This window comes from Aphis gossypii, unplaced genomic scaffold (genome assembly GCF_020184175.1).
Source record: "Aphis gossypii isolate Hap1 unplaced genomic scaffold, ASM2018417v2 Contig00402, whole genome shotgun sequence".
In the NCBI taxonomy this organism is placed as follows: domain Eukaryota; kingdom Metazoa; phylum Arthropoda; class Insecta; order Hemiptera; family Aphididae; genus Aphis; species Aphis gossypii.
The window spans coordinates 33,110-56,847 of NW_026083093.1; the positions used below are offsets into that span (position 1 = coordinate 33,110).

Consider the following 23,738-nt stretch of genomic DNA (forward strand, 5'->3'; position numbering starts at 1 on the left):
AGTCTATTATCCTCAGTCTTTCAGTACTTGTGTAAGTCGCTGACTTTATTACAACACTATCATCAAGCAAGGTTTTTGATATTAGTTAAGTTTTATTAATAATTAATCTAAATTAAATACAATATTAATTTTAAGAAACAGTTTGATTCTTAATTCATTTTTTAATTGATAAACTAAAACCTACTTATTCAACGCAACAACATGGACCGAGGTATTCATCAAACTATGCAGCAAAACAATAAGTAAGATAAAATACAAATATAATTAATTATAAATAAATATGTTTTAATAATTTACAAAATTTCAGTGAAATAAAAATCAAAATTAATTATGAAATATTTAAAATAAAATGAAAACATACGTATTATATGAATATAATAAAATGAATAAAATATAAAAAAAAAATTGGTTGAATTCAAATTCAATATTTAATATATATAATATATATATATAGGGGAACGTGGGGAATGGCGGCCAGTGGGTAATACCGGTCAATGACATATATATAATTTATATTTTAACGTTATTTGATAAGTGTTGTTATCAAAATCTAATAACAGATGTCTCAAAATGATAAACACAATTTTTCCCGCCAAAAATTTGTTATCAATTTTATTATCACTTTTGATCTAATATTTTTCAAAATCGAAAATCATCTAAAGGTAAGAGTTTTAATTTTTTGTCTACATTAATGATTGTATTTATCTCTAAATATTATGAGGATTGCAATTATGTGATCATGATTCACCTAAATAGTATGGTTTTTAAGTAAATGCATGTATTTAAAAGTAACTATGAAAGGGGTATTACCGGCCAAATGTGATGGGGTAACTGCGGTCAAATTTTGTCTGACTGTCATTACCCCGTCTCAAATAAATTATATTAAATATTATAATTTTAATAGGTTAATAATTTATTTTAGATGCCACGAACATACGTTCAAAAAACAACTAAAGCTAGTTGGAATACCGAAGACTTAGTACAAGCCATAAATGTTGTTCATAATAAAGAGATGAGTTTGCGTAAGGCTGCTAAAAAATTCAATATACCATACAGTACTGTCCAAGAAAGAATAACTCACAGTAATTATCAACCACCAAGATTAGGTTGTTTGTCAGTGTTTTCATTATCAAATGAACAAGAAATTGCTGATCATGTAATTAAACTAGCTAATCTTTTTTATGGTTTGACCCCTTTACAACTAAGAGCAGCTGCCTATACATTCGCTGTTAAAAATAATATTAAAAACAAATTTAATCATCATCATAAGCTTGCTGGTGTTGATTGGTTTCGAAATTTTATTAGAAGGAATCCTTCTGTAACTGTTAGAAAACCTGAAGCCACCAGCATGAGTCGAATTACTGCATTTAACAAAACAGAGGTAACACTATTCTTTCAAAATCTTGAAAAAGTAATGGAAAAATATAAATTTACTCCAGCTAATATTTATAATATGGACGAGACAGGGATTAGTACAGTACAGGATCCAGGCAAAATTATTGCTCCAAAAGGTCAGAAAAGAGTGGGCTCTATTACTAGTTGGGAAAGAGGAAAGAATGTAACAGTAATCTGTGCAATGAGTTCATCTGGAACATTTATTCCACCAACTTTCATTTTTCCTAGGAAAAGGATGAGCAATCAGTTAACTAAAAATGGTCCTCCTGGAGCATTATATCAATGCACAAAAAATGGTTGGACAAATGAAGAAGTTTTTCTTGAATGGCTCAAACATTTCAATTATCATGCAAAACCATCTCAAGAATATCCTGTTTTATTAATATTAGATAACCACAACAGTCATATTTCCATGGCAGCCTATGAATTTTGCAGATCAAAACATATTGTTATGTTATCATTACCACCGCATACTTCCCATAGACTACAGCCATTAGATGTTAGTTTTTTTGGTCCACTAAAAGCTGCATTTAAAAGAGAGTGTGACTTATATATTAAATCACATTGTCTAGTAAAAATAACACCATATGACTTAGCAGAGTTATTTAATAAAGCTTATTCTTGTGTAGCTACAATACAGAAAGGGATTTCAGGGTTTGCTTCAACGGGCATTGTGCCAATGAATCCTAATATTTTCACCGATGAAGATTATTTTGCTGCTGCCACTTTAAATTGTAATGATCCAATTAATGTAATTAAAACCCCTAATACTTCAAACTCAACTCCTCAATCTTCTAAAAATGCTTGTGATTCTCTTGTTTCACCTCAAATATCTCAAAGCCTGGTTAGTATTGAAGAATTAACACCAATTCCTAAAAAAATGCCAATAAAAATGGTGAGAAGGGTAGCTGCTAAACAGCACTCCACTTTGATAACAGGTACTCCCATGAAAGTTAAACTGCAAGAAAGAGAAAAAAAAGAAAAGAAAAGTTAACAAAAGCAGAAGCAAAACTTCAAAAAATAGGAAATTCTAAACCTAAATGTATGTAAATATAGTTTGGTAGTAAGAATAAAATATTGTTTACATTTTATTTTTGTATTTTTTTAGGTACAAAAAAAGATAAAATCACAAAACGAAACCTTATTGATGAATTTGTAAATGATTCAAAACACAAATGTAAGTAGAATCAGTATATATTTAAATTATTAAGATGGACAGGTATATTTTACCAACTACAAAAAAATATGTAATTAATTTGGTTTGTGTTTTTATAGCTAAAAACAAAAAAATCACTGCAAAAAGACTTTTTGATGAATCAAGTGATGATGAAAGTGTTGATATAATGGAGATATGCGATGATGATGATGATGACAACATCAATGATGGCAGTGAAGTATGTTTAATTTGTGAAGAGTATGGTAAAAATGAAGTTTGGTATCGGTGCACTAGTTGTGGGTTTTGGGTACACGCTGATTGCAGCGATGCAGATTCACCAGAAGGCTAAATTTGTGATATATGTAATCGGCATATAAGAAAGACTGAAATGAATAATTAAGTTCCTGATATTTGTATATTAAACTATACCAAAGTGTTAACTAGTATTTGTTATTATTAATAGTTAAATTTGATGAAAAGACTTATCTACCTAAGAGCTATAAATGTTATAATTTATTTTTTTTTTTTACCAAGCAGGAGAGGACTGCAATTTATATATTCTATTTAAAGTTTACTAATTATAAGAAAGTGTTAATGTTATTATTAATTGTTAAATTACATGAAAAGACTTGTTTACCTAAGAGCTATACATATTATAATTTTTTTTTTTTTTTACCAAGCAGGAGAGGAACTGCAATTTATATATTCTATTTAAAGTTTACTAATTATAAGAAAGTGATAATGTTATTATTAATTGTTAAATTACATGAAAAGACTTGTTTACCTAAGAGCTATACATATTATAATTTGTTTTTTTTTTTTTACCAAGGATGTGGACTGAAATTTATAAGTATATCTATTCTATTTAATGATTATTATATTATGAAAGTACATATTTACCTGCCTATATTTTATATATTAGGTAACTTATGTTTGTTTATTAATAATATATAATCTGATATACAAAATACAATGCATAAAATAATTTTAATTGAAATAAATTAAAAGTTTGTTCACTTTTGGTACTTAAGATATATTTTTTTATAATTTTAAAATTTATTAATACAAAAATTACACATTTCTAATGCATTTTAGTAATTCTTAATATTGATTAATATCTTTGTACAGATTAAATCATATTTTGATCATAATTTGTAAGATTTTTAGAAATTTATATTTTGTCCTTTACTTTTACATGTATTTTTGTGTGACTAGTATTACCCCACTATATGGGTAATGCCGGTCATATGCGTTTTTTTTAAAAATGAAAAAAAAATATTACACTTAACTTTAAAAATTTGAAACTTATATATTTAGTAGCTAACAGCTCTGTAGTTCTAATATTAGCAATAGTAAAATATTTGGTTCATTATTACCGGAGATACATGAACTCCCGCTTAGGTGGACGCCATTCCCCCATCTTCCCCTATGGCCTATATTATATAATAAAAGTTAATAAATATGACTTATTAAAGTATGGCATAGTAAAACACGATCAGATTAAAAAATATATGATATAAAATCAAAATTGAAAATTATTATTTTATTTGAATATTGTTTATATCATTATAGATTAATTAAGCTGCATGGTGAATCTGCTAGTCTTAGTGAATAAATATAAAAGATATGATTGTTTTTATTTTTTTATATATTTTTTAAAAAATAATAAGTTATGTGACTATAAAATATTTATATTATTGATTATAAAAAAAATATGTTTTAATATTTTACAAAATTTCAGTGAAATAAAAATCAGATGAATAATGAAATATTTAATATCAAATAAATTCATATTACGCATAAATAAAAAAAATAAATCAATAAAATATATAAAGTACATTCAATAATCTAAATTTTATAAAATAAAAAATTATGAAATCAGTATTTTATTTTTATTAAAATATATTTTAGTAACATAGATAAAAATAATACTATGATACTATTAATTGATGTTGTTAAATTACAGGCAAAAACCAAAAAATAAAATAATTATAATTGATTTTGAATTCAGCAACTATCAATGTACAGATTTAATACTTATTTCTGCAGCTATATCACAGACTCACGTAAAATCTGAAATTATTCGTCTACGAGGTCGACCTTTAATAATATCACCTGATGGAAGAATAAGATTAATGAATAATTATTCATATATAAAAACTAGAGATTTGCTACTAAAAAGTTTTGAAAAGAAACCAGATCAGCTTCAAGTTATATTAAACGAATTACATTTAGCTATGAAATCAAAAACGTCGAACCTAACTACAAGCTTTTTAAAAAACTATCTTGATTTTAATAATCAAAATGCAATTATTTTACTATGGAATGGTAATTCAGATAAAAATATTTTACAAAGATTAGGTTTTAATACAAATATAATGTTGAATATGACTGCATACGATACTGATAATAATAGAGTATTTTATTTAAAATTAATTAATTAAATTAAATTATGATTCAAACAAACCTGTAACGTGGTTAGCTTACTTGGACTGTGTAAATCTATATGGAAAATCAATGCTATCTGCTTTACCTCATAAAAATTTTGAATGGTTTAACGATTTGACAATATATATAACACAAATTGAAGATGATGCTGAATATGGTTATATTTTAGAAGTAGATGTTATTTATCCAAAACAATTACATGACAATCATAATGATTTCCCATTTTTACCTGAGAATAAATGTCTTCCCAATTCAAAAGTAAAAAAACTATTTACAACATTAGAATCGAAATTTAATTATGTAGTTCACTATAGAAATTTGAAACAGGCCATCGTTAATGGATTAAAAGTGAAAAAAGTTCATAGGATTCTGCGTTTTTCACAATCTCGTTGGATGGCACCATATATAAATTTATGTACAAATATGAGGGTTAAGTCAAGGAATGAGTTTGAACGACAATTCTGGAAACTGTTAGTGAATAGTGTCTATGGAAAATGTATGGAAAATGTAAGAAAACGTATGTCAATGTTTCTAGTATCTAACGAAAAAAAAGCACATCGATTAATGTCGAAAACAACATTTAAAGATCGAACTATATACACAAAAAATTTAATGGCTATTCATATGAATAAGGAAAAAATTAAATTTGATAAGCCTATTTATGTAGGATTTGCAATATTGGATATTTCAAAGTCGATAATGTATGATTTTCATTATAATGTAATGAAAAATATGTATAGAAATAAAATTAACATTGTGTATTCAGATACTGATTCGTTAGTTTACGAAATAAGAACTTCTAACTTTTTCGATGACATAAAACGAAAATTATTTTCTTACTTTGATACTTCAAAGTATCCGAAAAATCACTATTGTTCTAGTGATCGTAGAAAAAATCAACCAGGTTATTTTAAAGACGAATTAAAATCTGAAATCTTATTAGAATTTATTACTTTACGTCCTAAACTCTATGCATATAAAACAAATAAAGATGAAGTAAAAAGAGCTAAGGGTGTTAAAAAATATGTTATTAATAATTACATGAAGTTTGACGAATATTTAAATATATTAAATGCATAGGTATATCAATAATTCAGCTAGTCAACAATTATGTAAATCTATGAATTTTATACAATCAAAACACCATTTTGTTTATTCTAAATCTATAGATAAAATTGCTCTTAGTGCGAATGACGACAAAAAGATTATTATGCGTGATGGTATTAATACTATTGCATATGGTCACTATCGTTTAAAAAAATAGTTTATTTTATTTTTTTTAATTATGTAAAATTGATATAGTATTCAATAAAAATAATAATATTAATAAAATAAAATATAGGATAAATACAATTTAAAAAAAACAAAAAACGTTATTTATTCATTATTTTTATTTTTATTACTAAAATGCATGTTTAAACAATTAGCTAAACAGTATAACATTTAATTTTTCAGAATGAACAAACCTAGAATATTCGTTCAAAACCTATAATTTCAAATTTCGATATTGAAAATCTGAGTGAACTCTATTTTATTTTAGACAAAGTTTTACATCGATTGCCAGATTAGTAGGGATATGGTAGTAAAAATATTAACGGATTTAATTTAATTATAACATTCGGTAATCAATTAAAAAATAAATTAACATAAAAATGAAATAGATCCAAACATTGTAATAATAAAATGGTTTATACAATTAAAATAATAAATATTGATTGATACATTTCGTTTATTTACTATTTTAAAGTATCGTTTACATCAATCCACGAATTATGACTGTTGTTAAAACCTAACCATTTAACATATAATTTGTTTTTATTTTTTTTTAATACGTTCAATGAGAAAGGTGTCGGGAAAAAATGTTTTTTTTAATTCTTGTGTATAAAAACAGCCTAATATTATATTATTTGAACTATCTTTTAGTTGATAAGTTAATGGATCTGTATTTAAAATTTTAGAAATAGTGAACACTTCTGTTGACCAATTTGGCGTATAACCTTTACTGAAATTATGTTTATACTTAGATATTCTTACTTTGTCATTAATTTTAAATTTAAGTTTATTTGCTGTATTACCTAATTTGTAATGTTTTTCTTTTAATTGTTACCGGGTTGATCCGAGCTTCGTGTGGTGAACATTTTATTGTTGAATGTTTTGTATTATTATAATTATATACTAATTTAAAAATTGAATTTATCCAATTCCATGAACCTGTTGATGTAAAATATTTGTAAATTTTATTTTTTATTGTTCTTATAACGCGTTCAACCATACCAGCCTTTATACTGCTGTATGTTGAATAATGTCTAATATGATACTTATTCATTATACTTTGAAATTCATTATTGTAAAATTCTGTTCCGTTATCTGTTTGTAATAATTTTGGTTGATTTTTTTTTAATATTTCTATTATACCTTTTGTACATTCCTTTGGTGTTTTATTTTTTAGTGCTTCTACCCACACATACTTGGTAAATGTATCTATAATAATTAAAATGAATTTAAAACCATTATTTTGTCTAGAATGTGGTTGCATGTCTATGAAATATTTTTCTCACTGGTCCATGTAACTCCTCAGCTAAACTGGTTTAGATTGTCATTATACTATAATATTTCTCTCGCGTAATTCTTCTAAAATTGATATAATTTCATTATTGACACCAGTATTACCAACATTTTGTGATGATGTTAGAAGATTTAATCTAGTTACTAGTTCATTCGGATCGTCATAATAAACTAATTGTGTTTGAGGTATTACATCTTTATATAAACCAGAACCTCTCTTAACCTTTGGGGTTGCAGTAAAATTAAACATTTTTTCATTCTTTGGATCTGTAGTCATAGAACTGTTTGCTGTTGGACAAAATTCAAATGGATCATTTGGTATAGTTGTATTATTATGAATATTACTACGTTTAGTGTTAGATCTAGATAAATGATCGGTAATTTGTGCTAAACTTAATCGAGGAGTTCTTGAGTTATTAATTTTATCTATTTGTTCGTTTAATTGCTTTTCCTCATTTTTCATTCTATCGTATAGAGGTTTTACAACATTCGTCCATTTATGAAACTTTGAGGTTTTAGGTTTCCCATCTGCTTTTAAATGAGCTCGTGAAGTTTTTAAAATGTCGTAATAAGATTCCATATCTTGTAGAGTTGTATTTTTTGGTTCTTTCTCACATAGTAAAGACCATAGTCCTTCAGTCCATGGATAGTATTTATTAAATAACTGTAAGTTACCATGACTAAAAGTTACAGAGTAGCCTCCTATTGTATATGAATCACTGGCTGTATCATAATACATACCATATGATTTATCATATCGTTTTGATGTAGGACGTTTATTGAAAAAATTTGAAAATGATGAATTTAATTCGTTATCATTATCATCATCACTAACGTCTGAAGTTTCCGGTTTTATTTCATCAGCCTGTTGTGTATTCTTTTCTGTTTGGTTGCTCAATGGTTCTATTATTGGTTTAAATGCTTCACGAAAATAGTTGTCGGAATCTATGATACCACGTTTCATTTCCATTATTTTTCGTTTTATATTTTTTTTGAGGTTATTAAATTTTCCAATAAAACTTTTTCTATAATCATTTCAAATAATAATGTGAATATAACAGTATCGTATGACTATTGACAACACAATGTATATAATTTCAGTTATACTTTATATTTATATTTATACTTTCATTTATTTTATTTTAATAAAAGAATGAAAACCACATCTATATCTTCCTTCATTCATTTCCCGAGTTGTATCAATAACCATAAACCCATAATCACTATGATTCCAACATAAATGGGAAATTTTCCGAAATTCAATGAAATCCATATCTGTAGACGAATGATCATTGAATATATGTCGTAAATTTGTATCGTCTTTTTTTAGTATTATTAAAAAATTTGAGTTATCTCTTACTAACTGTTTTGGTATTTTAGAATATGTTTGTGCTAAATAAAATACTGAACTAGCACCTGAATGTCTACAAATTGAGAAGTATTCTCTGATTACTGACTGCGGACCACATATAACGTCATCAAAAATTATAATGGATTTTTTTTTAGTTAAGTTTGGTTTTATAACTTTATCAGCACTTGTAAAAATGAAAAAATTAGCACCTTTTATCATCTATTATTTTTTTTAACAAAACATATTTTTCTTGATTTGAGGTTTTAGAGTATAGATAAATATTTTCAAATCTTAACCCGTTTTCATGGGTAATTAATTTATACATTATATTTGTTTTTCCTGAACCACTAGGACCAACTAATATAGCACGTATGGTATCAGGTAATAATGATCCATGTTTTGATGGTTTTTTTTCTATCTGAACATCAACATTTGTAATATCTAATTTATCTTTCTGCTCAATCAAGTTCATTTTTTCGTATAAATACTCATGCATTTTTACTTTATAATCAGTTATAAATGATACGTTCAACTCATAAGTGTAAATCAGGTAAGACTGGTAAAGGATTTGTAAACTGACTTATAAATAGTCATCCGTTTGAAGCTCGTATTTCAAACTATTAGTATTGTTGACATGGTGCAAAATTAAAAAAGTGACTAGATTGTGTTGATAAAGGAATAAACCCGTTGGATACTGCATGTTACGATCACGATATTTTGCATGCAACTAGAAAACATTTAGAAGATAAACATAAAGTGTTAGAACTTCGGGCTTGGGAAATATTTAAAGCAAAAGATACACCTAGAAATAGAAAATAATAAAAATAATAAAAATAATAATAAATAAAAATAATAAAAAACCGTAATAAACGCAATGAAAGCTAAAAGAAAAATAGGAATGGGTTGTAAACGTAAACGGAAACGTACTACAAAAATAAAAATAAATGGTATAATGTTAGCGAAAAAAAAAAAACGTTAAAAAAAAAGAATGTTGGTAAAAGGTTGATTTTAACACCAGGTCAGACAGGTGGTGCAATTCCCTTAATACCTATTTTTGCAGGATTATCAGCACTTGGTAGTTTAATGTCTGGAAGTGCCAGTGTGTATAATGCAATACAAAATTCAAAAAGAAAGAAAGGTAATGGATTATATTTAAATAATAATGGATCAAGGAAAAAAAACTGATGAATACGCTACCTAACAGACCACTAACTTCTAGAGATATTATAAAATACGTTACAAAGTTTAATATCAGTCATTTTCGCGGAGTATTTTCACGTGATAACTTACCTAAAAAACCTCTCGCAATCGAATGTGGTATATTAAACTTAGACGTATCTTCCGGTAATGGAAGTCATTGGGTAGCGTTTTATAAAATTAAAGATAAGGTTGAATATTTTGATAGCTTCGGTGATTTACCTCCACCGATTGAACTATAAAACTATTTTAAAGGAAACAAAATTAAATATAACTACACAAATTATCAAGATTTTAATTCATTTAATTGTGGACACTTATGTCTTAATTTTTTATAATGCAAGAATCAGTTACTTTAAGTTTATCTGGTAATACAACCACATTATCTGTACATTATTGTCCACCAATTGATGTATACGATGACTTGGAAATTGCTTTGTTAAATTTGCAAACATATAATACATTTGCAAACATAAACGAAACTAATAACAACTTCGAAATATATTTAGAAAACCCCGATCGTTTACTAAATAATAATAAATTTCCAATCTGTTCTATCACACTGAAAAAGGGGTGTTACGATATTAAGGATATTAAAAATCAAATTTTGACCCAAATAGATGACTTTAATAATGATAACGATTACTTTAGAATAAAATCGACAGAGAAAATGACTTTTGATATCGGGATTGATCAAATAGATTTTAGAACAACCATATTCAGTAATGGTATAATACGTTTTAACGTAAGAACAGTATAGGACCTTTATTGGGGTTTGAAAAAAAAAGTTATGAACCACACAATATGCACATTGAGGGTTATCGATCACAGAAAGTGACAAATTTAATCAGTGTTAACTCAATAAAAGTAATGTGTAATATAGCTCAAGGTTCATTCAACAACCACATGTCAAGTCATTCAATTTATGAGTTTTCCCCTAGTGAGATCATAGGGTCTAAGCTGATTCAAACACCAAATAACCTAATATATTACAAATTAAATAAAACAAATATCGATTCAATAACTATACAATTAGTTGATCAAGATCATAATCCGATAAAAAATTTAGGTGAGAAATTAATAATCAATCTACATATTAAACGTTACGGATCTTAATATGGGATTAAATTTAATATAAGCCCATTACATAAAATAAATCTTGTTAGTCAAAAGACTAAAGCGGTACCGGTAACATCGAATAAAGTAAAAAAAATAACAACGAAAAATAAAACAATTTTAAAGGCTTTAGGTTATAAATTAAAGCAGAATGCCTGAAAGTGATATTTTAGATATAAGTTCGCCGTTTGAAACCGATTCTAAAATTACGAAAATCGAATATCATTCATATACACCGTATACAACTTCATTAAATAATAGCGATGAAATACGTATATCAATTCAACAAACAGATGTTTATCCATATCTGAATGAAAGCTTTATATATTTAGAAGGTCAAGTATCAGATGCTGGAAAAGTAAAACTTACTAATAACGGTTTTTCCTATCTCTTTGATCAAATACGACTTGAAATCAATGGAATAGAAGTAGATAGAACACGTGTACTTGGTATTACCAGTTCGTTAAAAGGTTATCTATCAGGTACACCTGATAATTATAATTGTTATGAAAATGCTGGTTGGATTTTTAAAATAGTTCAAACCCAGCAAATAATAATGGAGAATTTAGTGCATGCATTCCGTTGAAATATTGGTTAGGTCTATTTGAAGACTTTAAAAAGATATTAGTTAATTCTAGATTAGAATTATATTAACTCGATGTCATAACGATTTAAACGCTCTAAAGGTAATAACCAGTGCAAGTACAAATTCTGGAAAAGTTGATTTGAATAAAATAGTTTGGAAGGTTCCACATATTACTGTTGATGATGAAGAAAGGTTAAAATTATTTAAACTTATTGAAAAAGAAAAAAGTTTGTTTATTCCGTTTAGATCTTTTGAAACTTTTGAATATCCTGAACTCGGAACCACAAAAAAAGTAGTTTGGAACTTGAAGACAGCATCAAAATTAGAAAAACCACAATTTATCATAATTGGATTACAAAAAGGACGTAAAAATTCGTTAGAAAAAGATTGTAGTATATTTGATCACTGTAATATAACAAACGTTAAAGTATTTCTTAACTCAATAGCTTATCCATATGATATTTGAATTTAGATTTTCCGAAAAATAATTTCACCTTATTATATGATATGTATACATCGTTTCAAGAATCGTACTATGAAAAAAATATACGAAACCCCTTATTAAGTCCCTCTACTTTTCTATCGAACGCTCCAATTGTAGTTATCGATACTTCAAAACAGAACGATTCGGCTACAGCATCATCAGTAGATGTTCAATTGGAAATTGAAGCATCGGAATCTCTTACAGGTGTAACTGCTTATTGTTTATTAATTCATGATCGCATTGTTGAATATGTACCTTTTACTAGAGAAGTAAGAAAACTAGTGTGAATAATATTAAAAAACTGATTTATTTAAAATACTTGATGTTAAATACTATTAATTAATTTAAAATAAATAAACAAAATGATAATAAAAAAAAATGTTTTTATTTATTTCAGAAATTTAAACGAAAATGATTCGTTTAACTAATAACTAATCATGTTTTATTTTCAGTAAAAGTAATAGGAAGATTTTTTATACTGAAAGAAGGACATTCCGCTTTAAACATTTTTCGTGTCCCTATAAAAATGGAGCCAAACGCCTCATGGTTTCCCTGAAACAACGTGGGGCGTCTGACTCCATTTTACAGCAGGAATTTCTTACACTGCAAGGGGACAATATCCCCTCAACCTTTTTTCATCTCCGCTGAAAAATGGAGCCAGACGCCCCATATTTATACTAATAAATGGTTAGAAAAACCATGGGGCGTCTGGCTCCATTTTACAGCCGGAATTTCTTACACTGCAAGGGGACCATACCCCCTCAAACTTTTTTCATCTCCGCTGAAAAATGGAGCCAGACGCCCCATATTTATACTACTTACTTCTTAGAAATGATATGCCTAATATACCTGCTTCTGGTATAGGAAAATTATCATGTACTGAATCAAATTTCATATTGAAACTTTTGTCTTTTATAAATACTTCAACGCACACGGCACCTATAGTAAGAATAGTGGCAGCACTTATTCCTTTTATGTGTCGTTTTTCTAGTTCATTTACGACCAAATGTTCTTTTAAAATCGATAATTTAATTATATTCATGTCCGCGCCGCTATCTATTAAAAATTTACCTTCGCTAGGTATAAAGTCCACCGATCTACATACAATATGTTCCGCGTTAATCGGTGTAATTATTCTTACATTATTTTTTATTTCTCCGATTGTATGTGATATCGCGCTCGAGTTTCCCGAACTTCCCGACGGCTCCCCTTCGGTATTTCTGCGCTCTTTTAATCTACGGCATTCACTGATATAGTGATTTTTTAACTTGCAATATTTGCAAAATTTTACCTGGCCCGTGTATTCCCGTTTAACCTCGGGTTTTTTTTATAATATTTTGCTCTGGCGTCCTACACTCGTTAGCGTAATGACCCATGCGATCGCATCGGAAACATTTAATTGCACTTTTATCGATATTAGCCCGCTCACTGGGTTTTTTAAAATTCCCTTTATAATTACTGCGTGTATTATTACGAAAATCACTTTTATTAACGTTAAATCTATTTGTCTGCGTCGGAGTTTTAAACAAAAGTGCCTCTTGTTCTATTGCAAATAGTACGGCCTCTTCGAAACCGTCGACGTTACGCGCTAGTAATATTAATTCAATAGAACTCGGAACGGCACCTATAAAAACACTTAATGCGTGTTCTGGTATAGATTGCGGGTGAATTTTAGCTTCCGTCGGATTTTTACCTCTTGTCATCGCTTGCGTTAATTCATGATACGCTTTCTCTACGCGCTGCGCGAACCCTTTTACTGACTCCCCCGGACTTAATTTCATAGAATTTAGTTGCGAACGTAAGTGACTTAGCGAATGCGATTTACTAAATATAGTCTTGAGGTGACTTTTCAGCTCTTCCCATGTTTCAATGTCCCGGTACCTAATCTCGTCAAAAGCCTTGCCCTTGAGCCCCGTAAGTACCGCTTCCAAAATATCTGCTTTCATAACATCGGGTACTTTAGTAAAAACGAATTCGCATCTAGAAATAAAAGACGCTAAATCTGTTTCACTACCTCCTGCAAACCCGGGAATGAATCTTAAAGCTGTTACAAAGTCTAATTGATTCGCCATTGTATAGAAATTTTCTATCGTGATATCCCTTATAGTTTGATTTAAATCAATTAAGTTAAGCGTTCCGTTTAGATTAGTACCTATCGTCTATTGTACTATCGTTATTCACTGAATCTATTGTTTCGGTTAAACCTGAATCCTCGTCAGTTTCTTCTACCTCGTCAGTTTCCTCCACAACTTTGTCTTTAGCTGCCTGACTTCTCGTAATCACTTACTTTAATTACTACTTTTTTAAACCGGACAGATTTGACATAATATATTTTAATATTAATAACTTACAAATTATTGTTCATTCTGTCGGATGTTGAACTCGATGCGTCCTTGAATCCCTTGATTCTGTTTGGAAATTTCCTTATCCGTGGACTGCAGCTACTGGACAAGCTCTGCTGGCTTGTGCTGTGTTCCGTGGACTACTGCCCCTTGAACTGACCGTTTTGGCTGGATTGCTCTGTTGGAACTAAATTGTTGTCACACTTTGGCGTGATCCCTTGACTGGCTTTGAACGTGGTTCGTCGGTGGGTCTCGAATTACTTATGTATTGAAAAATCAATTTTTATTTCATTCGATATAAGTGACCGCACACGTGACACCAAATTTGTGTAGTGATCGCCTCGCAGGACACGTTGAACACAATTACAATTAATTATTTAAACGACGTAGCACGTTTGTAGTCAGTCTTGAGATGTTGAGTTGAGAAAGATAGGTAATAATTGAACACTTCACACGTATTATTAGAACATAAAGTAAAACAATTTATTGTTTAAGTAAAAAAACAATTATTTCATAAAATAAACTGTCATAAGCGTGTTACGCCGATGCTCAGTACTAACTATCTTCTAAATGCTAGGAAGTTGCCCCCCCCCCACATGACCCCACGGACTTCAAACCGGTATCAAAATTTTGCAATTTTTATGCAACTAATTGCATGTCTCGGGAAAAAAATTGCAATCCTTCGTGAGGCCTGTAAAAACTAAAATACTTATGGGGAGGGGCAACTTCATGTAAGCCCTTCCATCAGTTGATGCCATGGTCCCTTAGACTTAGAATTAGAGTGGATTGATCGGTTTTAAAGAAAAATAATATGATTTTTCCATTTTATATATTTTTTTATATTTACATATTTTTTATTAGGTACTGTGTTTATTTGCAGTGTATTTTTTATATTTGTCGATTAAAAAAATATTTTTTTTATTTAGTATAGAGCTATAAAAAGAAAATTTAAAATACTTGAATAATCAATCAAATATATAAAACAATCCTGTTAAAAATACTAGTAATATCATACATTATATGTTAAGTTGTGAAAATTTCCAAGAAATAATATAATAAATTTTCATTAAACTATAAACAATTTTGAAAATATTAAAATACATAATGATAAATAATATAATAATATTGTTGTGAAATTTAAAAAAAAATTGATAAAATTATAAAAATAACCAAAATTAGAATTCAAATTTATTCAAATACTGGAGACATTTATAAATACATCCAAATAAATGGTGAAATTTTGATATTTTTTTCCGTTGTGCATAAAATATGTACGTATTATAATATATTTTTTAAATACCTTTAGTTAGTCTATCAGACTTTAAATTGGTATGAATTATTTTAACATATGAGCACTGTTAATTCAGCTAAATACATTGCACAAATATGTATAATTAAAATTTGTTAAACTAAATTAATCAATAAAATGTAATATATACGTAAAATAATTATTTTACTCGACATTTTCGAAAAGCGTATATTATTCTTAAGCAAATTAAATTAATTAAAAAAATAAAATAAAATAATAACAATACAAATTAATTCTTGAACAATTCAAATTTTTTTTCGTATTTGTGATATCGAAAAATTAAAAACAACGGCGAACAATAAATATTCTCCACTTTATAGTGTGAAATTTGGTTGCTAGCTTGGATTACGGCATTAGTAGTTCTTTGCCGCCCAAAACAGTTTTCGCAAAGTTTTACATTTTGTAAGACGGATACAACATATGCGGGTGTAGCGTCTTTTTTTTTTTTTATTTGAAAACAAATGCCTCGTAGACTATAGAGCCATTGGCTACAATATATTACATAATTTTTACATTCTTGAAATAACTAAGGTAATACCAATAATACAATAAATAAATAGGGGCTGTATATAAAATTGATTGTAATACATTAGGTGGGGGTATATTATACTTATATATATATTATTTGGATATTTTTTATTAAATTTTTTTATGAAGTTCTGAATCCCTCTAGCGTTCTTTTAAATAGGTCAGTTTCATGTAGGGTTGTTATATTTATGAATATTTCTTTAGCATTTATCACATAGTGTAAAAAGTGCGAAAAAATTGGACTATTTAGCTTATACTTATAAATTGACTAAAAAGTATAAATATTTAACATTTAAATATTTTTATATTGAAAACCTATTTTAGATTCATTTACATACGTCATACGCGGTTTCTCTGTCCCCCTTAATCTAGACCTTAGTTTTTCTTGTCAGGTTCCGTGTGCGCAGACATTACTGTGGCAGGGTAGTCATACATGATACACATGTTAAATGTTAATTTAACATGAACAAAAAAAATTTAAATATTATAACTTTATTTAACTGCATTTTCCATAATAAAAAATTATTTTATAAGTAATATTGTAATAATATAATGTAATATACCTAAATTAGTTAATAAGTAAAAATTTAACAACACTATTTTATATAATTAAGTATAAACATATTAAATATGTGTTTATTATAACTCCATACGCCTTTTGGCTGGTGTGTTGATTTTGAAATATTCAATTACTTCATCTACATCTATATTATAAGCCATATCTTGTTCGATGAAACAAAAAAGTCCATCTAACCGATCTTGTCCCATTGTGCTTCGCAGTTTTGATTTTAGCATACTAAGCTTTGAGAAGGAACGTTCACATGAGCAAACTACAGCTAACTGGTATAACAACAAATGATTTAATAGCTTTGAAAAAATTATTAAATATGGCTGTTCTATCAGAATTATAATTTGTAAACCATTGTATCCATTCTTCACATGCTTTTTGGTCTATTCCTTTAGGTATATTTTCCAATTTTTTTAGCAAAATAATTTCTGATTCTAACCCATGAAAATCCAAATTAAAAGCTGAAGTAATTATTTTTGTATCTTCATTGTTAGTTTCTAATTTAAACATACTACCAACACTTTTAATTAAATCTAATGTTTCTTGTTTGAAGCGCTTACTTATACTTGAAATCATTACATCTAATGTGGTAAAATACACATTTATTCTCATTTCATCTTTTTTTGTTGATATAATATACTGTGTTTCATTACAATCGATTTTAGAAGACACTCGTCTTTTTTTCACATCAGGAATGGAAATGTTATTCTTTTCACACATTTCTAGAGTTTTATTATAAATATTTGTAAATGAATCTTCGTCATTTCTCAGAGACTCTAGAGATAATTTTAATGACTTTATGAGAGAAACTGCGGTTATAAGATCCAAATTTGAACTTTGTAAAGCCATACTTACCATTAAAATAAGAGTCAAGATTGGGTGTAACATCTGTTGAGCAAATATAAAATCAAAAGTTTTCATCTGATGAATTAATCCAAGTGATTTTGCTCTAACATCTGGTTGTTTCTTAGCATCACCAATTTCTTGTATTGCAATCAATATAGGTCCATTGTCTGATTATACAGCAGAAACAGCCTCAGCACGGCAAGCCCAACGTGTATTTGATACAGATTTTAATGTTTTCAGTTTTATATTTGCAGAGTTAGTAGCTACTTTTTCAAGTGTTGCATGTCTTGTACAACTACTTTCTATAAAGTTGTAAATTAATTGTATGGAGCCAAAAAAATCGAATGTTACTCTATTTTGTCTTCCTAATGAATCAACTAAAACCAGATTGAGGCAGTGTCCGTAACAATGCACAGAAACTGTTTTATCATTTTTTTCTTTAAATTTGGCCTGCACTCCATTAAAACTACCTGACATTGCAGCAGCACCATCGAAACAAACCGATGAAACTGATTTCCATTGAATGTCATACTGTTCAATGACTTCATATAATGTATTAAATATACTTTGTGCATCAGTAGATAATAGCCTCTTCATGCACACAAACTGTTCTACTGGACAGTTTTTAATACTGTCATAATACCGTACCACAATTGACAGTTGCTCGTGGTGACCAATGTCGGAGGTTTCATCAGCAATTATAGAAATTTGTTGATTTTTTATAACAGACTTCAATTTATTTTTTAACACTGTGTTTATTGATGCAATTATATCATTCTGTATGCGGTTGCTATGATATAATGCATTACGGGGTCCAGAATCAAAATGTTCATTTAAAATAGGATCGTATTTTGTTAAAAGTCTGACTAAATCCAAAAAATCCCTCTATGGGCAACACCTTCTTTTTCATTGTGTCCACGAAATGGTTTTCCCCCAATACCAAGGCACAATGTTAAATCTATGAGTCTATGCATTATACATCGGTTGTTAATTTGTTTTCCCTTTCATTAAGCAACTTTTTGTTTTCCTCAATTAAAAGCAAATCTATTGACTTGGAATTTAATAATTAATTTATCATTGATGTAACACTGTTTAAATGTGATTTAGAAGTTTGTTGTAACTTAAACTTTTGACTAGCCATTTTCCAATTACTAAAACCATTTTGTGAAAATGTAGTATCTGATTGCCCAACATTGATTCCGGGAGAATTTTTAAATATTCGACAAGGAAAACAAAATGCACAATTATTTTTTGGACTATACTCAAGCCATGTAAATTGTTCATACCAATTTTTATTGAAACTACGTTGAACACCACTGATTATGCTCCTTGGGAACATTGTCAACACAGGTTGAAAAGGACCTCTCAAAATCCGATCTTTCAATTCTAAACGATTTGTAGGCAAAGAGCGTTTAGGATCATCAGGATGCAGTCCGGTAAAATCCTCATTAATTGAATCTGTTACAAAAATGATCAATTTTATATGAAAATAGTTTTGTGAAAAGAAATTAAACTAAATACTTTGAATTTATTGAATTATTCAGACCTTCAATACTATAAAGGAATTAATATGGTTATTAATTAGTTAGTATATTAATCTTTCTCTATAGATTATTATTATTTTTAATTAAAAAAAAAAAAAAAACTAATTATATAGTTATAGACAATGTTTTAAAGTTTATATTAAATATTACTTACTTTATTAACATACATTTTCAATTTTTTTTCTGACAATTAAGTCCTTAGGTTATGGTTAGAGTTAACCGATTTCAGAACACAGAGGACAGAGTTAATCACTAATTAGTACAATACTAATACAGTAACATATAGGTTGAATACAAAACAATACCTAAGTTAGTTACATATAATATTTAGAACAACAATACAAATTAATAAAAACAACTAACACAATACATTTAACACTTAAAAAAAAGTAATTGGAAAACACAAGTTGTAGTTATAGTTAATCACAAATGATATCGCACTACAAAAAAAAAAATCAAAGAAAATTTATTCATACCAGTAGATACTGTTTCCATATTACATGGTAATAATGACTGGAAGTTAGATTCGGACAGTTCAGGTTCATCAGAGTTGGAATTTTCTTAAAATAAATACCATGAAAATTTATTTATTTGGACTTATATTTTATATGTACCTATATTTACTATATTATTATTAATAGTAAACAATATCAATTACCAGTTGAATCCGTTGTAATAGATGAAACACTAGAATAAGGTAAAGGATTGTCTACCTCACATTCCTCCAACAATGTATGTGTATCTGATTGTGTACCTAATTGATTTATACAGACAATTACTTACAAATTCAATAATTTTACAGTGTACTATTATTTAAATTAAATAAACTGATGTAGTGTTGTATATGGTTAGGTATTTATATTTTTTATGTAAAAAAACAAAATATCAAATAAATGTATTTAATAAGTTCAAGCAAGGGGTAAACCACTGTTAGGAATTAGGTGTACAAAAATGTAGGAATTACAAAGAATTCTATGGAATTACATGGAAGTTCTGGAAATTACAAGGAAGTCCTGGGGATTACAAAAAAGTCCCAAGAATTACAAAAAAGTTCTAGGAATTGCATGGAAGTCCCAGGAATTATAAGGAAGTCTTAGGAATTATGAGGAATTTTTTGGAAGTCTTGGGAGTTGCATATAAATCTTAAATTTAATATTTGAACGTATTAATTTATGTACATGTGCTATAGTGGTATGACAATAGAACGTATTAAAAAAAGAAGAAAAAAGCCTCCATGTTATTTGATACAACTAGTATAAAGTATGAACCATAGAGTAATACTATTGTATTACTCTATGGCATGAACTAAGATTACATGGGCGGGCAATGGTGTTTAATATTTTTTGCAGATATTTTTGTGTATTTTTTTTTTTTTTATTATTTTTACAATACAATCTATTACATAGATGAGTATAATGAAGTATACAATTGTTTAAAATCTGTTACAATACATGTATTAGTTTTACTAAAACAATATTTTCTGTTTCCTGATTTTATTGCTTGCATCATATACAATTAAAAGGTAAGTACCTAATAATTACTTATTATTATTTATTAAAAGTTATAATTAAAATTACATTATATCTAAGGACTAAGTGCTAAGGCTCAAAAGTTCTTAGAATGTAAATTATAAACAATTGCATTTAATTATGTGTTGTCAATTATTAATATTATTATGCATTTAAAATGTATGCTTTTAGTACTAATAAAAGAACAAATTGTTTAAAAAAAATAAATGTAGGTAGGTACCTATAGAAAAAAATATGTTATTAATTTTATTAAAACAACGCCAAAATAAAATTTCTTTATACAACCTATAATACCTTTATAATACCGTTTTAGTTAAAATATGGTATTAACTTTTAAGTAGATATATTAATTGTACTAATAGGATGTACAAGAGGAGGTACCTTGTACCTACCTAATTAAAAAATGAGTATGTTTTTTAACCACAATATATTTATTTTACTAGTATAATATACTCAACTATATTAATTAAGTCAAATATATATAAAAAAATTGAAAATTTAATCAAGGGTTAATAATTGTTATGTAAATTTAAATAAGTGTTATAATTTTTTTATTAAATAAACAATATTTAAGTAATTTTTAAAGCATATTATGATAGTTTAAATTAGTTTTTCACCTTGTTTTTCATCCTTTTTTTCATTTTAATTTCTAATTTACTTGGTAAAAAAAATAAAATAATTATAATAATTAAGTTCTTTACCAGGAATATTTTGATACCTTTTAAATTTGTTGAATTAAAATATATTAGGTACCTACCTACTATTTAAATGTTATTCCCCATTTTAAAATAATATAGGTAATTACAAGGCTAATTACCTATATGCAAAAGTTACTAAATTATAATGTTGTTTTTTTTTTTTTTTTTCAGAATTTAGAATCTAACTAAATAAATATGGTATAGTTTATGGATTTATATTTTAAGTATGGAGGATATAACCCTTGATATAACTGAAAATAGCATTGATTCAAACAAAACAGAAAATTCTGACAATTTTGATCCTTTTGAAGAGGCTGAACAATCTTTGAACATAAAATTACCTGGAGGGCTAAAAAAAATCTTAATTTTCAACGGATTCAACAATAAATATATACTTTCTAAGTTGGAAGAAACTGACATACTAGAGATTGAAACATTTGCTAGAGAATTACTTCCAGATCTTATTGAAAAAACCGAATACCCTCAGTACTATGGGATATTTAAAAATAATATTGATAAATTCAAAATCTTGACAGGATTAAAAAAACAAATTTTGTGTGTATCTAGTTTTTATAGTGATCAGTTAAAACAAGATAAATCTGTTAATATATTTAAAAAAACAAAAAAGTTAATGGCAAAGTCATCACAAAGAAGCAGTGCATCAACTTCAGTCATTGAATCAGAACCTTCAGGAGAGTGTGTTGAACCAAACTCTAAAAAGCTATGTATAGAAACAGTCAATATTGATTTAAATGAAGAAAAACAATTTGTAGTTAAAAAAATCAAGAATTGGATTCTAAATAATGTATCAGATATGTATAATAATGAAGATATTGAGATTTCCATACAATTAGATGACCATCATCAGGATACAGACAATACAATGGAAAATACACAACGTATAAACAACCTCAAAGCAAAGGTTTACTGTTTTTTATGTAATCTACCAGTGTATATACATAAGTTAAGTACCACAGGAAATCCAAATAAAAAGTGGGTGTATTCTAATTATTATAAACACATAAGAACGCATAAATCAAAAAATGAAAACAAATTGAAAGATTCCAAAAAACTAGGACTGAAGAATGGAACGTTAGATCATTTTATTGAATCAACTAATTGTAGAATGAAATCAAACGAACACGAAAATACAAATACTGAGTCTAATTGTTCCTCAAGACATTTTTCAGCAGAAAAGCTATTAGATGACAATGATCAGGATTTTGATGAATGCAGGGTTATTATTGAGGCAAATAACACCTGCTCAGCTAATCAATTGCCTTCGACATCAACTGAATCACTTTCATCAAAATGGAAATCAGCAAAATATCAAAGAAGTTCACGTTCAAAGCGACAAAGAGAAAGAAGTTTAATCACAGATAAACAGAAACAACTAGTTATAACAAATTTTTTTCCTATTATTGATGAAGTTCAAAAATTACTTAATGAAAATGAAAATCTGAGAACATTATTGCTAGAAAATGACACTTATATTCTTGAAAACTTATCGGCAAAGCAAAATGTGCCTACTATTTTTGATACAAATGGATTACTAAAATGTCTATATGAATCAGCTCTAAAAAATCAAAGTGTTTCTAAGGGTGTTTCTTATAAAAAATCTTAATACCATAATAGATTCGATGAAAAACTAAAAAAGTTTTCAATATACTTATTTATAATTGGTGGAAGATTGTTGTATGAAACACTTTATTATAATATGAAAAATGTTTTACCTTCTATAACAACAATTTTTAGATACATGGATCAAACCCAAGATAAAATTGTAGAAGGTACATTTAGATTTAAAGAACTGAGATTATTTTTAATTCAGAGAAATTTACCTCTCCAAGTTTGGATAAGTGAAGATGGTACACGAATTACAGGAAAAATTGAGTACGAAGAACATTCAAACAAATTAGTTGGATTTGTACTTCCTTTGAAAAATGGATGTCCTCAAACAGATACTTATATTGCTTCATCAGCTAAATCAATTGCAAATCATTTTAATTCTGGAGTCCGAGCAAATTATGCATATGTCGTAATGGCCCAATCTATTGATGATTCTGCTCCATCATT

The 23,738-nt window shown here is 27.6% G+C and overlaps 4 protein-coding genes across 4 annotated transcripts; 1 reads left to right on the plus strand and 3 right to left on the minus strand.

Moving 5' to 3' along the window:
• Positions 1 to 1,359: 1,359 nt before the first annotated feature.
• LOC126554029 (uncharacterized) lies at positions 1,360 to 3,192 on the plus strand. Its single transcript, XM_050209147.1, has 2 exons — positions 1,360 to 2,572; positions 2,671 to 3,192. Exon 1 carries the CDS (start codon positions 1,415 to 1,417, stop codon positions 2,387 to 2,389), a length of 975 nt encoding a protein of 324 aa, XP_050065104.1. The 5' UTR covers positions 1,360 to 1,414; the 3' UTR covers positions 2,390 to 2,572; positions 2,671 to 3,192.
• A 3,918-nt stretch (positions 3,193 to 7,110) lies between these two features.
• On the minus strand, positions 7,111 to 8,534 carry LOC126554020 (uncharacterized). The gene is made up of 4 exons (XM_050209138.1): positions 8,396 to 8,534; positions 7,913 to 8,287; positions 7,710 to 7,852; positions 7,111 to 7,630 (listed from the first exon to the last, which is right to left on the minus strand). Exons 1-4 carry the CDS (start codon positions 8,532 to 8,534, stop codon positions 7,604 to 7,606), a joined length of 684 nt encoding a protein of 227 aa, XP_050065095.1. The 3' UTR covers positions 7,111 to 7,603.
• Positions 8,535 to 13,608: 5,074 nt separating this feature from the next.
• On the minus strand, positions 13,609 to 14,370 carry LOC126554021 (uncharacterized). The gene has a single exon (XM_050209139.1). The coding sequence runs from the start codon at positions 14,368 to 14,370 to the stop codon at positions 13,609 to 13,611; it is 762 nt and encodes a 253-aa protein (XP_050065096.1).
• Positions 14,371 to 18,062: 3,692 nt separating this feature from the next.
• Positions 18,063 to 20,501, minus strand: LOC126554022 (uncharacterized). The gene is made up of 5 exons (XM_050209140.1): positions 20,480 to 20,501; positions 20,094 to 20,189; positions 19,912 to 19,995; positions 19,030 to 19,349; positions 18,063 to 18,776 (listed from the first exon to the last, which is right to left on the minus strand). The coding sequence occupies exons 1-5, from the start codon at positions 20,499 to 20,501 to the stop codon at positions 18,063 to 18,065; spliced, it is 1,236 nt and encodes a 411-aa protein (XP_050065097.1).
• Between the last annotated feature and the right edge of the window lie 3,237 nt (positions 20,502 to 23,738).